Source organism: Salvia splendens, chromosome 6 (genome assembly GCF_004379255.2).
Source record: "Salvia splendens isolate huo1 chromosome 6, SspV2, whole genome shotgun sequence".
NCBI lineage: Eukaryota > Viridiplantae > Streptophyta > Magnoliopsida > Lamiales > Lamiaceae > Salvia > Salvia splendens.
The window spans coordinates 29,880,568-29,898,958 of NC_056037.1; the positions used below are offsets into that span (position 1 = coordinate 29,880,568).

At 36.8% G+C, this 18,391-nt stretch overlaps 1 protein-coding gene and 1 pseudogene across 1 annotated transcript; one reads left to right on the top strand and one right to left on the bottom strand.

Annotated features, from left to right (window-relative positions):
* Window positions 1-1,813: 1,813 nt before the first annotated feature.
* LOC121806609 (probable serine/threonine-protein kinase PBL5) lies at window positions 1,814-5,378 on the bottom strand. Its single transcript, XM_042206723.1, has 9 exons — window positions 5,162-5,378; window positions 4,802-4,881; window positions 3,940-4,696; window positions 3,608-3,856; window positions 3,348-3,508; window positions 3,196-3,272; window positions 2,975-3,122; window positions 2,639-2,788; window positions 1,814-2,550 (listed from the first exon to the last, which is right to left on the bottom strand). The coding sequence occupies exons 1-9, from the start codon at window positions 5,337-5,339 to the stop codon at window positions 2,311-2,313; spliced, it is 2,040 nt and encodes a 679-aa protein (XP_042062657.1). The 5' UTR covers window positions 5,340-5,378; the 3' UTR covers window positions 1,814-2,310.
* An 8,418-nt stretch (window positions 5,379-13,796) lies between these two features.
* On the top strand, window positions 13,797-14,925 carry LOC121809082 (annotated as a pseudogene).
* Window positions 14,926-18,391: the final 3,466 nt, after the last annotated feature.

Consider the following 18,391-nt stretch of genomic DNA (forward strand, 5'->3'; position numbering starts at 1 on the left):
GGTGCCCACTATAGGGTCCGATGTGACAGCATCCCACGCCCGTGCCACAACAATGGACTCCGCTTTGGTGTAGTGCGTGGCCTGTCCACCGCCGACTGCCGGCGCCGCTGCCCTCATCGCCATCGCCGCTACCCGCGCCGCTGCCCGACGCCGCCATCGCCACTGCCGGCGCCGCTGCCGCCTCTTTCGCCGCCCCCACCGCCACTGCTTCCAACCACCCCACCGGACCCGCCGACTCTCGTCGAAACGGGCGTATCCACGCGTGCTGCCGGCGTATTCGGTACGCCCAGACTGAGCAGACTCATCATCGTCTCCAGTGCGTCTCGATCTGCATCGGTGAAAGGAGATTGGCTGGAATGGAAAGGGGTCTCCGGTCGCGGATGGTTAAGTGCGTCCAGGTTAGGTTTGTAATCTCCAAACGCTGAGCAGCTCAAATTCCTCTGAAAAGGTTGGGGCGTGGGACTCGACCTCCACGGCTGAGATGGAGGAGGAGTTGGACTCGATCCCCACGGAGGGGGAGTTTGACTCCAACCCCACGGTTGGGAAGGATAGCCGCCATATCCCGATTCGTCAGTGCCGGGTGATTCGTCGTCTGCACCGTGCATTTTTTTAGAGTGGAAGTGTAGAGAATGAATTAATGAAGAGTGTTTGAAAATTGTGTAAAATGGGTGGTGGAGGAGTGGTATTTATAATACAATTTTTGAAAAAAAAATCCTGGGGGCGGCCGGCGCACTATAGGCCAGCGCGCCTATAGGCGCGGCGAGGCGTGACCGGCGCGTCCTCGCACCCTTATCGCCGGAGGGCCTTCCGCCCCAAAAATGGCGTCCGCCTCGGGGCGGACGCTCCATGCACTATAGATCGGCGGGGCGGCAGCGGATTGGGGGAGGCCGGCGCGCCGGCCCTATAGTGGATGCCCTTACTAGGTGTGTGATGAAAAGGTTCATTCTTTGTGTTTTACAAAACCAAAAGAGAGGAAAGGAAAGGAAAGAAAAGAAAACGTAAGGAAAATCTAAAAAGAAAAAATAAAAAAAGGGAAAAAATGACAAAAGAAAAGAAGAGGTTATCGAGAATCAAATTTGCGCCGATTGATATGAGAAATTTAAGGAGCGGCTTAATTTAATTTCGCAAGTTTTCGATTTGGTGTTTTAATTATCTTTTTCTTGTTGTGTTGTGTTAACTATTTTTTCTTTTGTGTTGATAACTCACGCTATTATAGTTGAATTAAAATAAATTAGTAATGAAGAATTGGACAATATCCGTTTTCTAAAAGTTATTTATTTATTTATTTTTTTATCTGTTTCCTAAAAAAAAATCATTATAAAAAAAACCCACAATCCATAATCACTAATTTCACATTTTTTTCTCATCAGCCCTCTTATGTATACTGATTTTACATTAAAATCCACACCAGTTCCACAAAAAGAAAATTTAGCAAATAGAGGGAGTACTAATAAAATTAAAATACATCAAATTGATCGGTGGTACAAGTCGAGTTGATAAATTGATCGAGTCATTATATGAATAATTAATTTGATTCAATGCCTTAATCAATGTATTGGAAACTAGCCACGTCCTGCTCGGGACCATGAGATATTGAGATATGTAACATAACTAATTTTAATCAGTCTTTTCCATGTCAAATGTAATGAAAATTTTAAACGACATTTATTCTCTCAACACCTTTCATTCACAACAATTTAGCAACTTATTTTGAGTAAGATTTTGTGAATGATTCAAATTGCGTTGATCAATTTTTAGTTGTACATGCCAAGAAAGTAGTGGATTATTTGTCATAAAAAGAGGGCATTAGTCGGGACTACCCTCAAACGACAAAAACTTTAATCACCAACACTTAAAGTCATATGGTCCCTATCAAACAATTAGGTAGCAGGACAAAAAACCTTAAAAACAGAATCAGAACAAGCATACAACCATAAACCCTAATTAAATTCTAGTAATGATCAATATAATATTCTAACTAAAGATTCACAAATAAACAACTAACATCTACTCAGTAGGTAGTACCTGTGACTAAGAATTATACCCATTTAACTGCAATAGTTTGGCAATCCTTCACGCCGTCGACCAACTTTGCTCTACGACGAAAGAGACCTGAAAATTTGGCCACGCTAAACACTGTATGAGTGATTAGTGCTTGAGACCTTACCAAAGGTCTCCACCATAATGCGGCTTTTAAAATTTTTTGTTTATTGGGTCGAAACCCATTGGGATCATCTCGTCCAATACCTCTAACAAAGGAAGCCTCTGTATCTATGTACATGGTAGGATCAACCTGTTATGCTCTACATTTCAACCTAAGCTTGATGAACGGCTCCAACGACTCCCCAAATAATCCTCCACGGAGATGTCGAGCTCAGTGCTGCTAGATGAGGTGGAATCATCCTCTGAATCATGCAAAGCGAGGTTTATGAAGGACTGGATATCTGTAGCGGATTGTTTGCTATAGATCATATTTAAGTCCTCACAAGTCTCGGTTTCCTGCCTAGCCCACTCGACCACTGCTGGATCACCTTGAAGAAGTTTGAGGACCTGTTTTGAGCCGCGCGGACAGTGTTAAGAATCATAACCGGATTTAACCATTTTTAGCGGAAAAAAAACTCCAGTTGCTACTACTTACAAGGCTAATTTCAGGACGAGATTGTGGCGCGTGTCTGGTGCACAAGGTTGTAGCTGAGACCATAATATCAAATTGTTCTTGGTCATAAGCATCAACCAACTCTGGGTCTTGGAGTTCTGAGATTTTCCCATCCTTCAGAATGTCTTTTGCCTGAATTAAAACAGTTTTAAGTACAGCCACATCAGTCGTGCTTGTCATTTCTCGATTAAATAGAAACTAAGGAATAATTCTGGAGGTGACAATTTGAAAAGAAATGGGTTGATATCTGAAAACATTCCAAACATTTCGACTAAGAGAAAAGTCAATCACATCCGGACTTCAGAAAAGAATACTTACCCACATAACCAAGCTTTGTTTGCCCTTTGAAGATCCATCATTAATCGGCTTTCTTCCCGTTAATAGCTCCAGAAGTACAACCCCAAAAGCATAGACATCAAGTTTCTCATTTAGCTTCCCATTCATAAAATATTCCGGAGCCAAGTAGCTGCAAGATAAACATATTACTAAACTCCATCCTCTGTTGCCAAACTATGTTGAGAAAAAGCTATAAAGCTAACCCAAATGTGCCAGCAACATCTGAAGTACACATATGATGTATACTTGAAGCCCGAGTTGCAAGGCCAAAATCCGACAGCTGCAAGGGAAACCATAGGCAGAATTAGTATTACACCAGAAATCAGCAATGGGTGCTAGTTGAATTTTATAATACCTTTGGTTCAAAATCATCTGAAAGAAGAATATTTGAAGACTTCACATCTCTATGAATAATTGGTTCAGCTGAACTATGTAGGTAGTCCAGCGCCTCTGCAACTCCCAAGGCAACCTTGTACCTCATGTCCCAACCAAAGAAGTTTTTGGACTTTTCAGCACCTAATTCAAAGAGCAGTAATTAAGAGATACAGAATTACAAGTTGATCCAATGATGCTAGAGGATGCACACGATATACAGAAATAAACAAATACGCATACCATGGAGATTATCTTCCAGGCTCCCTCTAGAAAAAATATTATAAACCAGTAGTAATTTGTTCTCTTCAAAACAGAAGCCAACTAAGGAAATTATGTTCTTGTGATGGGAACACGAAATTATTTCAATTTCTGAAACAAATTGCTTCAGTATATCTTCTGATGGTTTTAGTATCTTGACAGCCAATTCCTGGCCTCCTGGTAGACAGCCTCGATAAACACGACTGCTCCCACCCTTTCCGATCAAATTTTCTGAAAAGATAGCATACATCAATAATGACACATGAGAAGAAAGAGTGAATCAGAAAATGGCAAACCAATGGAACATAACGAACCAGGTATGAAGTTATTCGTAGCTAACAAGAGCTCCTGGTAGCTAAACAGTTGGCATGTAGCTGAGTACTTCTCTGTAAGAGCATTGAGTTCGTTCGAGAAGATCTTAGATGAAAATAGATAAGAATTATTTTCGACTGAGTACGGTACACTATCTCCCTTTGCTGGGTCCAAATATGTTAGGCATTCAGATGTACTAGTCTGTTTCTGATCAGGATAAATAGCTGCATTAGATAGTCGACTCGGTAAACTCAATATCCGTCGCAGCACAGATGACTTCTTACTAGAAGGAGATTCAGATAGTATCAGTCCATGACAAAAAAACTTGCGCAATACTGCCCATCCTGATTTAGATTCAGGCCTTTCTCGTGTTTTTACAGATACCATAGCCATTGAAACATTCTGAGTTTCATTGCTATATGATGTTGAGAGTCTCTGGGGTGGCAGACTCAGAGGGCTTTTGGACAATTTGTTCCTCCTTGATCTTGGTCGCTTGACATCAACTCTTCCAAGCAACGGGGCGCATGAAGCATTCGATTCTCTACCAAAAACAATTTTGCCATTGTTGACACATATAACTGATACTACATTTTTTTGAAGATTCTTGGAGCAATACTTGGCAACTGAGGTCCTTGATCTAATTTTGTGATCAACTCCTGAAGTACCGACAATTAAACTCGTTGCTCCACATGATTTTGCTTCCTGGAGAATGATTTTATGAACTGGAGATCCTTTACAGACCTTAAGCTTTAAATCCACCTGCTCAAATTCGATAATATCATCAATACTGTGGATTGAAAATAAATTACATACTCTTCGAAAAATAAATTGAAAAATATAGACGTGTAGAAACAGCATAAACACCTGTTTTAGGTTGCAGAAAACTTCATAAGCAACCAGCATCGAATCAAAAGCCTTCACCAGCGAAAGAAAGTCTGATTCATCTTCTCCGCCCAAAATCAAATCGCAAATTCGCAACAAATTAGAAACTGAAATATCAAACTCAGAAAATGCAATGCAACGCAATTATCCAGCTACGCAATTTCGAGAGCCTCAAATTGCGACGGTTAAACTAATTCTACTTGGCAATTCCAGCAAAGGAAAAGAAAACTCGAATCAAACATATTTCACAAAGTTAAACTAACACAAAAAAAATTCTGTGTTGAGATTTCAAAAACACAGCACTGGAAAGTGAAATTAGGTGCTAATTGTAAAAATTCTCACCGGCGTTAGGATCGAGCACGTGCAAAGCAATGACACGATCGCCACTCTGCGCCACCTTCACTAGCGCCCAAGTTAGCAACTCTTTACTCCGAGAGTCCACCTTCAGTCCAACCACCACAACAGAGCCAGCTTCTCCGCCACTTTCCAACAATTCGGAACTCTCGACTGTCATCCTCATTGTCGTGATAAACCTCTTCTCTCTCTTGTGGAGGTTTTATTATTTAGGCCACACTTTTTTACCTTTTTTGGAATTCTTCTCTTTTGATGATCAAATAATAAAGAGGTAACTATGTTTTAAATTCAAAAGTAATTAAAGATGATAACTACTCGGATTAATTACTTAATCATTACATACCTTTTCCGTACTGAATTATATTTGCGAATTTCTACCGTCGGAAAATGAACATTCACGCACTAAAATACGATCAATTAGTAAAGATAAATATACGTACATAATAATACAATACCCTTAAATTTCAATATGCATGTATCAGTTTTATTAACACCAATTTTGTCATTAATTAGTAGTACTAAATTATACTTATTATATTTAAATCCCAAATATCAAAATATATCAAAGTATCAAATCTGCAATTTCAAATATGCGAATCAATATATTTTTCATAATTTCCATACTTTTGAGTTAGTTCACCATTGGGATTTATCCAATGAAAAAGAAATTATATGAAGGATTTATGATAATGATAAATCCACATATGGTTTAGGTTTACTGTTTTATTTACATATTAGATATGCATGGAAAAGAAAATCTTTTCCCAAATCTGTAAGATATAATGTCAAAAATTTAATCTTTTCTTGAAAGGTTATAGAAGGTACATGTAACATATGTAATAGACTGTTAATTAAGTTTAAATGAATTAATATTCAAGAATTAATTTTTATATATGAAATACCTAAAAAATCAAAGTATACATATTGAATTTATATACATTTATCACTGTCCATAATTCATATAGTAAATAACAGAATATAGAGCAGTGATAGAACAGGGTTTAGTTTTGTTTTACTTGCAAGACAAAATAAAAAATAATACTCCCTCCGTCCCGGACTACTCGCACATTTCCTTTTCGGCACGGAGATTAAGGAATGAGTGTATAGCAAAGTCAACAATTGCAGCTGTAGGTGATAATTTTTACTAAAAATGGAAAGAGTGCAAATAACTTAGAACGTCCAAAAAGAAAATAAGTGCAAGTAGTCCGGGACGGATGGAGTACTCCTACTAGTAACAAATTGTTTTGTAATCAAACAAACAAATCTTATTCATAGCATTTTTACGTACGGAAAGTGATAAATGTATACAAATTGTACATATATATATATATATATATATATATATATATATATATATATATATATATAAAGGAACCTTTTCAAGATTTCACATTAAAGTTTAATTTAAGTTTTAATTAATTTAAAATAAATCACATACTAATCATTTTTCAATAATTTAGAAAAATATTAAAATTTTAAAATTATAAATCAACATATTTAAGAAAAAAATATTTTTTATTGCACATAACTATGTCGAATCAAACTAGAAATAATGTGAAAATTTGTCATAAATTATACATACCATTTTTCGCTTTATTGCTATAGAATAACATACCTAATAATAAAATTAATTTGTAATTTATTTAATTAAATTTAAAATTTCAGACTATTATATAGATACAAAATTTATGTACATTTATTTTAATTTTTGACATTATTTATATCAAACTAACTAAATTGTCTTACATGGTAGTACTTCAATAGCCACCCCCATAAAGAACATAATATGTGAGATTTAAAGTGTTGGAGCTACAATTAATTAATTCTTAATTAATTTTTCGCCACGGGCATCACAGCCGCCACGAGCGTCACCTCCCGTGGCGGGGCGGGGCCAGTGCCGAGCGGGGGCGTCCAAGAAAATTTCAGAAACATGTTCGATTTCCTAAAGTATTTGTTCGATTTATATGCATAGAACGGTGCCAAGAATTTTTAGACCCAATACAAAATGTTGTGCAAGTATTAAAAAAGTGAATGTTCCATTATTTTGCAAAATCTTTTTTATACTACCAAATAGTCCTCGTAAAGTCGTCCGCACAGCCAAGTATTGTGGAGTTCCTCTCCCTGCTAAATCAAGATGTGGAAGTAAGTATTCATATCTTTTTTTATTTAATTATACTACATTGTTAGAGGGTTGATGTGTATAATTTTGTGTTAATTATATGGTGATTAAAGATTAATTCCAAAATGCAGCTTACAAAGTCAGATCATATATGTGAAGTGTGAAGGAGCAATACAACGAATGAAGCCCCAGAAATAAGTTAAAGCAAATAAATTTGGCGGTAACGATATTGTTAGAGGGTTAAATTAAAAGTGTATTTATTAATCAATGTAACATGTTCCGCAAGTAACTATTTAGTAAACATTAATATATTATATTATATCTAAATTTCATTGACAAAGATCTTCTAAGTAAAGTGATGGTTGAATTTATAGATTTTATCAAACAAGTTATAAAGATGCCTCAAAACTTATAAGCTCCCTGAAAGCGTTTAACAATTATTTTAATAATAAAAATAGTCGCTCTCATCTTAAAAACATATAAGGTGATTTTGAAAAGACCTAAATTTATAAATTTTATCAAACAATTTATAAAGATGCCTCAAAACTTATAAGCTCCCTGAAAGCGTTTAAAAATTATTTCAAGAATAAAAATTGTCGCTCTCATGTTAAAAACATATAAGGTGATTTTGAAAAGACCTATCCTATATCAAGATAGTAATAATTTGAAAATGGTATAGTTTAAATCGTGACCACGATATCTTTATGATTATTATCAAAACTATAACTTACTATTAGCAACATACACCCTGAATCAATGAGCAGTTTTTAGTGTCTATTCAAAATTACTTCATTATCTTTGATGGCTTATAATACTAGAGTGCTTTATAGCACTGAACAAAAATCACAAAGAGATAAGTATATCTATACTGGTTAAATCTAAGTCCGCAATCTCAATGATTGTTTATTTCGAAGCATATAGAAGTAACATTGAACATATGGTGTTGTTTATGATCTCCTTTGACTTGTCATTAGGTGCGGACTTTCAAACCCATGATTTTCTTGGGTGAATGTGATTACTCATTCCGTCTCATTTAAGATGTCCACATATTTAAATGGCATGAGATTTTAAGTGGAGTAGTTGGGCATGATAAAGTAGAGTAAAAAGTGTAACTGGAATTTTCATGAGGAAAGAGAAGAAAGGAATTTGCTTAAGTGCGACACAGGAATTTGTTTCCAAATATGAAAAGTGAATATCTTGAGTGCGACAAAGGAATTTGTTTCCAAATATGAAAAATGAATATCTTGAGTGCGACAAACTAAAAAAGAAATGTGGACATCTTAAATGCTACAAAATGAGTACTCCCTCCGTCCCTGAAAATTTGTCACCTATTTCATTTTTCGTCCGTCCCTAAAAATTTGTCACCTTTCACTTTTACCATTTTTTATAGTGGACCTTACATTCCACTAACTCATTCACACTCACATTTTATTATAAAACTAATATATAAAAGTAGGACCCACATGCCACCAACTTTTTCAACTCACTTTCTATTACATTTCTTAAAATCCGTCCCGGGTCAAATGGTGACAAATTATGAGGGACGAAGGGAGTAATATTTTAGAAGTTCTAGTATTATTATTTAATAAAATCATTTATGGGCATAATATTAATTACTCCATCCGTCCACGGAAAATAGGACATGTTGTGAATGACACGAGTTTTAATGTGGAATTGGTAAAGTAAGAGAGAAGAGAAAAAAATAGAGATAAGTAGTGTTAGTGGAATGTGAGGTCCATATTATTAGTAAGAGATAAGTTGTTGAAAACTTTCCCTTTTTAAATGTGCTCTATTTTATGTGGACAATAAAAAATGACAAATGTACTTTATTTTTTTGGACGGGGGAAGTACAATTTACCATAGTACAATAAATAATGGGTACAAAGCTCTAGCATTCTAGAAAACGAAATCTAGCTATCTAATTATTTATTCTTATAATACAATAAATCGCTGGTATAAAGATCTAGCACTAGGAAAATAAATTAATGATACTGAACTAGCAAATAATAAATTAACTATATCTTTTTATAATTTAACTAAATACTTCATTCGTGCTAAGGTAGATATCACACTTTCATTTTTAGTTTGTTTTGCAAAAAATGTAACATTTCATTTTTAAAAAAAAAATATTTCTCACATTAATATATAAAAATATATTTTTCTTTCTCCCTTTAACACACAAAACAACAGGTCAACATGTTCTAAAATATTGTGCCACCACCCTAAGACCATCAGCAGTGAGGCGCCCTAAGGCGCGCCCTATGGCGCGCCACGTCAGCATTTTTATCCTCCTCCTTCTCCACCTGCAGTGGGGCGCCCTAAGGCGCGCCCTATGGCGCGCCACATCATCAATTTTGTAATATTTACAAAATACATACAAATTTAAAAAAAAACTAAAATACATTTAAAATACGAATTTTAAAAACTTCATTCATTTAATATAAATTAATACATTACAATGCGAAATAATAAAAAACGCAAACTCAGCGACGGCGGTTACGAGCCCACACTTCTTCAATCATGTCGCTCATGAGCTGCGCATGCTCCTGTTGGTTGCGCATTGAGGCCTGCCTAGATAAAACCTCATCCAAACCTAACGGTAACCCTCTATCGGGTGTCTCGGTCGATGTGCCGGCAGAGCTAGATGCACGGTCGTCGTCATTCCAATCGGTGATGCTTCCGCCTTCACTCTCGACTATCATGTTGTGCATGATTATGCACGCATATATGACATCGGCGATGACTTCCTTGTACCAGAAACGAGCCGGCCCTTTCACAATTGCCCACCGTGATTGGAGCACCCCAAATGCCCGCTCTACATCCTTCCGCGCCGCCTCTTGCTTTTGCGCAAATAAAACCCTCTTCTCACCAATCGGGCAGCTGACCGTCTTTAGGAAAACTGGCCACCGTGGGTAGATGCCGTCGGCCAAGTAGTACCCCATATGGTATTGGCGTCTGTTGGCAGTGAACTCTATGGCCGGGCCGTTGCCGTTACATTGGTCGGTGAAGAGGGTTGACGAGTTGAGGACGTTGATGTCGTTGTTCGACCCGGCTACGCCGAAGTAAGCATGCCAGATCCAAAGCCGATAGTCAGCGACGGCTTCGAGGATCATCGTCGGGTGGCTGCCCTTGTATCCACTTGTGAATTGGCCTCTCCACGCCGTCGGACAGTTCTTCCACTGCCAGTGCATACAGTCGAGCTCTCGAGCATCCCAGGAAACCCGTGCGCCCTCTCGTGCATCTGCATCGGACCCTGACAATCAGTGGCTGTCGGCTTGCGCAAATATGTGTCGCCATAGGCCTCTACTATCCCCCGACAAAAGTACTTCAGACACTCGCGGCCTGTAGTCTCCCCACAGTGGAGGTACTCGTCAAAAAGGTCCGCCGTGGTGCCGTATGCCAACTGACGAATAGCAGTCGTGCACTTTTGCAATGGTGTAAGGTCGGGTTTCCCGATGCCGTCCTCTCGAAACGTGAAGTATTCTTCACGTGAAGACAATGTACGAACAATGCTGAGAAAAAGGTACCTCGACATTCGAAACCGGCGGCGGAACACAGTCGGGCCCCAACGTGGTTGATCGGCAAAATAGTCTTCAACCAGACGCCTGTGAGCTTCCTCGTGGTTGCGTCGGACATACGTCCTATGTCGAATAGGACGATGGACTTGCTCAGCCGCCGCTGTAGCCGCCGCCTTCTCGCGCTGCATTTGCGAATAGCAAGCCGCCATGGCCTCTTCAACGGCTGCATCTAATGCTCCGTCAATCGAACGATCGGAATCAGACGAACTAGAACTATTGGTGTCTTCGCCGGGATTCATTTTCGTTGGATGTTGAGAGAGAATATGTTGAGAGATAGTCGATATGTTCGTATGCACAACTGAATGAGAAACGAGATTTATATAAAAAAACGAAACCGCGTGTCATCGTCCGCGGCCTTCACAATGGGGCGGACGATGTCGCGGACGATGGCCATCGTCCGCGACGTCCGCAATGGAGCGGACGATGGCGCGGACGATGGCCATCGTCCGCGGTTTAAGTCGCGCCCGAAGCATAGGCCGCGACTATCGTCTGCGGCCTATGCCACACACCCACAGTGGGGGCGGACGATGAATGGCACGGACGATGCGCGCCATCGGGCGTGCCATCGTCCGCCCATTGCGGATGGCCTAAGTGTGACATCTACCATGAGATGGAGAGAGTATCTAATTTGAAATTTTAATTCTTAGAAGATTCTATGCTAATAATATATATCAAAATCAATTATTACCATTTTTGGTAATTGGCTATATTAACAGAGAATTCTATATTATACTCATACTATATTCTTTTATCAGAATACTTAATTATGTTTAAACTTATTTTCCAGGAGTTACAGTTAGTTAAGTAACTAATTGTTAGGAAATACACAGATAATCCAAATATAAAATAAATGAACATAATGGAAACATATCCCAAATGAAATGAATATCTTAAGGAATCAAATCTTAAGTTTAGGATACTTATACTCAATAATTTGTTTCATCTTTGAAGGCGATGTCAATTCCTGAACACTAGCCAGAGCATGTTTCTCCTTGCACAGAGAGAGAGAGAGCAATTTGCTTTGATGTAGTATGTTTTACTAAATTGTTTTTATTATTTTTATTTTTTCTAGATTTATTCAGTAGTAATATAAAATATAAATAGCTTGCCCATACACGATGTCACATTTGTACCAAATTTACCATATATTAGTAAATGAGGCATGGTAATTATTAAGGTCTTAAACTTCGAACCCTCTACGAAAAATATTCCAAAAGGATTTTCAATAAAATCAACTTTATTTCCCTCCCCTTGAGTTTACTAATATGAAAACTTTACATGCAAATGTGAAATATTGATTATTGCTGACTTATATAGTTCACTAATATGAAAACTTTACATGCAAATGTGAGATATTGATTATTGCCAAATTAGAATTACATAAAGCCTAATCCAAGTGTATAAAACCCCAACAAAAATCAAATACCACAAAATCACAAACAAGATATCTATAACATGGCCAATAATCCAACTCACCTTTCAAAGGTGTCAATAACCGTCGTGATCATCGGTATCATAACTACAAACGCTCAGGTGGCTACAGCCGCGGCTGCGCTTCCACCTGCAAGCGTCGGCCAACAACAATTTAGCAGCATGATCGATTTAGTAAGGGACTGTGCGCTCTATATGCATATAGCAGCGCCAAAAATGATCAAACCCGACCAAAAATGTTGCACTAGTTTAAAAAAAGTGAATGTTTTGCAATTTTGCCAAATGTTTGTAACTTATACAGAGAAAGTACTTAGCCCTCGTAATGTCGCCCATGTCGCCAAAATGTGCAACAATCCTCTCCCCCTTAACTCAAAATGCGGAAGTAAGTCCCAAAATTTTATTTCACCGTTCTACTTAAATTTAGTATTTTAGTCTTATATTTTATATAAAAAGAGGAATATAGATTTATTTATTTATTTATTGTGACTTAATAACTTGGTTCAAATTTTTTCACAACTATAGTTGACATGGTTCGTAATTTGTGGCTGGAATTTCGATTCAAAATTTTGAATCTGATGAATATTTGATCGGTATTTCATAATTATATATGCTATGAATTTTTTTCCCATGTACCATTATATTTATGAGAGAATGGTCTTCCTTATATGGTGACTGAGTATTAAATTATGGATGCAGGCTATATTGTCGAGGAAACTCCATCAAGTATCGTGGAGCAATTCAGCCGATGAATTTTCAATAATTGCATGAATAAGTTTAGATACTTTGAGTATCTCTTCAACAAATATTAATATAAAAAAAATATATAGACACACATGCATCATTATTGTTGTCCTTATTTTTAATCCATTCAGCTATCACAACTACGCAACAATTGTTATCAATTTTTATTTATAAACATCACCCTTTTTAATTTGCTCTTACAATACTCTTTATTACATATTCTTGATGTACCGAAGCAAATATTTCTCTAAAGTACCAAGTTCTTTTTTAAATTAATTAGTGATAAATCATTTAATCAAGAAAATAATGCGCCTTTATTCTACAATGCTTTAAAATTTATTAAAATGTGTTTACGTTTTATTTTATTTTTACAAATTTAACTTAAATTAGTATGTAATCGTGTTTGAGTTTAAATATATATCTAAAAAATTGTCATAACTAAATTGTTTACATCTGAAAATTGTTATAATTATATGTTTTACATCACAAAATTATCAAAAATCCCCACCAACCATAAAGTAAATCGCACAGTAATTTTTGCACTCACTTTCTTTTACAAATTTAAACATTTGTATTAAACTTGTATGAATCTTTGCAATAAAAGACATTTATCAGCAACAGAGAGCACAATGTAAGAAGGTAGTTTTGGTATAGTCTGCGTAGCCGTTGCACCCGCCCCTTTCCCTCTCGATTTAATCCATTCCATTCTCTCTCTCCAAAATATTGATTCTCTCTGTTAATTTCCTATACGCATGTATTGAGGAAAACCCCCAATTCGATTCTGACAAAAAAAATCACCAATTCAAATTATTCAGAAAAAAAAAGGCTTCAATCCGTATTCCTTCACGAACCAACGTCATTGCTAACAACAAGCTCGACGCCGCGCAGCACCACCTCCTCCACCGCCGAAAAAGAAAGCCCCACGCCTTCATTCCGATACGATTTCCAGGATCTGAAACCCAGGGTCACATGCACCCCCTCCGGCTCCGTCTCCTGCCTCCCCCTCTGCGGCGAATTCATCCTCAGCGCCTCCCTCGCCAACGACATCCTCGTCTGGCAGCAGCCCGACCTCCGCCTCTTCACAAAATTCGGCTAGGGCGACGGCGCCGTCAAGGCCCTCCTCCGGCAACCTCGTCTTCTCCGCCCACCAGGACTCCCACATCCGCGCCTGGCAGCTCTCCCGCAGCCCCGACCACGTCTTCCGCCTCCTCTACACCCTCCCCACCACCAAGGACTCTCTCGGAAAATGCGTCAAGCCCCGGAGCAGTGGTCACAAGTCCCTCTGGAACGAGCATTCAGACACAATCTCCTGCCTCGCCCTCTCGGCCGGCCTCATGGGACAAAACCGTCAAGGTGTGGCGCCTCTCCGACTTCAGGTGCCTGGAGTCCGTACGACGCCATCAACGGCATCGCCGCGGGGGACGGGCGGATCAAGGCCTGGGGGCGGGGCGTTGAGGGGTTGGAATGCAAGAAGGTTCTGGAAGGGCACAGGGACGTGTCCTTCAATGCTGTGGTGCTCACTCAGGACGGGGGCGGCTCGGATGGGAGCATGAGTCTGCGGTTTTGTGTCTGTGCGTGATGGGGGAGAGGATGGTGTGCAGCGGGTCCACGGATATGAACGTTTGCGTGTGGGGGAGGGAGGCGGGTGGTGGGGTGTTTAGGCATATGGTGATCGAGGGGCACCACGGGCCGGTGAAGTGCCTGCAGGCGTCGCCGGTCCGGGTTGGCGGCGGCTTCATGTTGTATAGTGGGAGTCTTGATAGGAGTATCAGGGTGTGGTGGGTGCCTGCTTCTTCCTATGCTCATCACAGCAATTGAATGTGTTATTTAGATTATTATTGTTTTTTTTTATTCTGTGAGATACATTTTTACTTGAATGTGTAAATTAGTTGGATTGGATTTGTATATAAAAGGTTTTTGTTTCACTATGATTGATAGAAATGAAGAATATTGCCAGAAAACAGGGGATTTAGTACTATATTACTTCCTCCGTCCCATTAAATATAGTACAACATTTAGGAATCGGCATGAGATTTTATGAATGAGCTTTCCAGTCGGAATTGACAGCGTGTTTCTTCGCATTTCTCGATACAAGCACTTGGATTCCTTTTTTTTATTGACAGATTTGTTCCGTTGTTAAATTTTGTTGTGTTATGTAACAGCTTAATTTGGTCAAAATCGGGATTAAAAACGTTGACCATTAAAATTTAACGGAATAGTTAACTTTGGACCGATTGTGATCCGAGTTGAAATGATTGGGATCCAAAAATTCAAAAGATAATGTCTATGATCAAAATCGTAAAATAGACATATGTTCAGAACCAGTTTTAGCATTTACTCAAAAGTCTATGTGCTATTATATTATTGAACCAATTTATTTCACCAACTTCTTTTTTATGTAAATAGAGAATTCCACCAGTCTGTATTTGGACTACTACTAAACAAAGTCATTCCTTCTACAAAAACACAATGGAACGGAAAAGAAAATTCGTGATTCAACGGATATATTGCTTTTAAATAATTTTTGTATGTTAAGGGACCACAAGGATGGTAATGAGAGATTTAGCAGTTACAGTACATTTTTTGTGACATAAAATATATAGAATCGGGTGTCAAGTTGAAGTGGAAGCGCAAATGAGCTTTTGCCTCCGACAAACATTGCCAAATGTCGGGTGAAGTGGATACGGGCAAGGCGGGAAGCTTTATACTATATGTGGCGAGGGGTGATGGGATTGGAGAGTGTTGGTTGTCCTTATTGAATGATGCCATCCAGCCCTGGCTACATGTATTAGCCGCTCCCCCTGTGCCCACGCCGGCGCTTCCAGCTTCTTCATGCTAATCACTTTCTTCTCTCCAAGGCTCTACAACTTATGATCATCCGAGGATTTCGGTGCTGCTAGCTAGCATCCGCCATGGGGATATTGATGATATTTTTTTAACGCTGCTGCTGCTGCTCCTCCTCATCATCCTATACGACTAATTCCAATTCCTATTCATATTCCTACTACCAGTGCCACGGAATATAAATTGGAGATTCATTCTCTGCTGTATCTCTATCTTTATCTCTATCTCACCCTCACCCTTACCCTTCTATCTCTATAATAATATCCCTCCAATTAATATAGGAAGATTAAATTGAATTCACTCTTATACTCAAGTCTCAAGATTTTATTGTAATTCTCACTCTTACATAACTTGCGCTTCAAGTCTTAAGATTTTATTGTGTACTCCCTCAAGATTCATATTAATGTGAATATTCCACGGATATGTACTACATTACAATATAGGAGGATTAATTTGAATAAAGATAAACTAACAAATTTTCTATATACAAAATGCCCCTTCTTTTTAAACTGATTTTATTTAAACCGGTTTTCTTATTAACTATTATTTCTTCACTTACTTAACCTTTTGTAATATTTGTAAAGTTTAATCACTATTAAATTACATTAATTATATATGGAAATTTTGAAAATATGGAAGATCACTACAACAAAAAATATGAAAATAGTACTACATCAGATGGTTTGCTCGACCGTTTTAAATCCTACTATCATATTAGGTTCCAATTGTTTCTTATTCTTAGATTGCACTCAAACAACTTTAAAATTAAATGTAAATATTATTATTCAATAATTTTAAATTATTTTTTTACAGAACTTTATGAATAAACCAAAAATAAAAAAATATTTTTTATTATAAATTTATGAAAAGAACAAAACATAAAATAAATAATTTCCCACTTGTTAACATTAAAATTTACAAAATGATAAGGATATAACAAAAGTAAACAAATGAAAACAAAACAATGTTGCTTTTAGTTTAAATTAATTTCATATATAAATTTACAAGAAAAAAAATATACAGAGTATAAGTTAAAAAGAGAAAATGGGTATCACAGACTCCAAGTCTCCAACATGACTTGTGCTATTACATTACTATAATTATGTTAATTCTAATTTATAGGAATAATACAGTAAAGACTACAAAAGGTTGCAAATGTCTATATTTATTTTATGTAATGTTAGCGTTAAGAAATTAAGTATGCATGTGCTCATTCTATACCTTAGAATTTTAAGAATAAAATAAAATAATTGGATTCGAATGACTATGATAACTCTAAGATTTTAATTATATACACATGTAGTAGTCGTTTTTATAACTTAGAATTTAAAGATAATTTAATAATAAAATAATTAGATGCGAATAACTATAATTATTTTATAATTCGTTGAAAGATAACACTAAGAAATTAATTATATACATATGTAATCATTTTTGTAACTTAGAATTGTAAAGATGATTTAATAATAAAATAATTGAATGCGAATGGGCATTACTATTTTTATTTCATTGGAGGATAACACTAGAAATTAATCATATATGCGTGTAGTCGCTATAATTTACTCCCTCCGTTCCTAAAGAATACGCACTTTGGGTTCGACACGGGTTTTAATGCAAAATTGGTAAAGCAAGAGAGAGGTAGAGAGAAAAAGTAATTAAAGTATTATAAGTGGGAAATTGGTCTCACTTCATTAGAGAGAAAAGAGTTTCCAAAATTGAAAATTGAATATTCTTATGGGACGGACTAAAAAGGAAAGAGTGTATATTCTTGTGAGACGGAGGGCCAAAGTATAAGTTTAAGAATTATTTAATAATAAAATAATTGGATGTGAATGACTATAATTATTTCTTTGGATGACAACACAAAGAAAATATTATATACACATGTAGTAGTTGTTTTTATAGTTTAGAATTTTAAAGATTGTTTATCAATAAAATAATTGGATGGAAATGACTACGATTATTTAGTTGGATGATAACACTAAGAAATTAATTATATACACATGAAGTTGCTTTTATAAACTTATAATTTTAAATATTATTCAATAATAAAATAATTGGATGCGAATGAATATTATTATTTTTTATTTTGTTGATAATATTAAAAAATAATACCTAGGTAGTATTTTTAAAACTTTGAATTGCAAAGTTGATTTAAAATAAAATAATGAAATGCGGAAGTTAATTTAAAAAGATAATTTAGTTTGTAAGGGGGAGTTTAAATTTAGAGGAAATGGATGAAGAAATATCCTTTTTGTTGTTTATGGAAGAAGAAATTATGCAACTATATAATATTATCTACCTAATTGAATAGATCGATTCAACATAATTGATTAGAAACTATGCAATTGATTATGTAGTAAATCATTTCCTAAAATGTAAACGTTGATGAAGGAAAACGCTTTCCTAAATTATTATAGAAGGGTAATTATATAATACATTAAATTAATTAATAATTACTCCCTTCGTCCCTTAAGAATATGTATTTTTTCCTTTATCGTTCGT

Excerpts from the sequence above, each read along its gene's own strand:
- LOC121806609 (XM_042206723.1), bottom strand. The coding sequence starts at position 5,339 with ATGAGGATGACAGTCGAGAGTTCCGAATTGTTGGAAAGTGGCGGAGAA. Across the intron at positions 3,509-3,607 it reads CCTGGAAGATAATCTCCATG|GTGCTGAAAAGTCCAAAAAC; the intron begins GTATGCGTATTT and ends TCTTTGAATTAG. Across the intron at positions 3,123-3,195 it reads GATGTTGCTGGCACATTTGG|CTACTTGGCTCCGGAATATT; the intron begins GTTAGCTTTATA and ends TTTATCTTGCAG.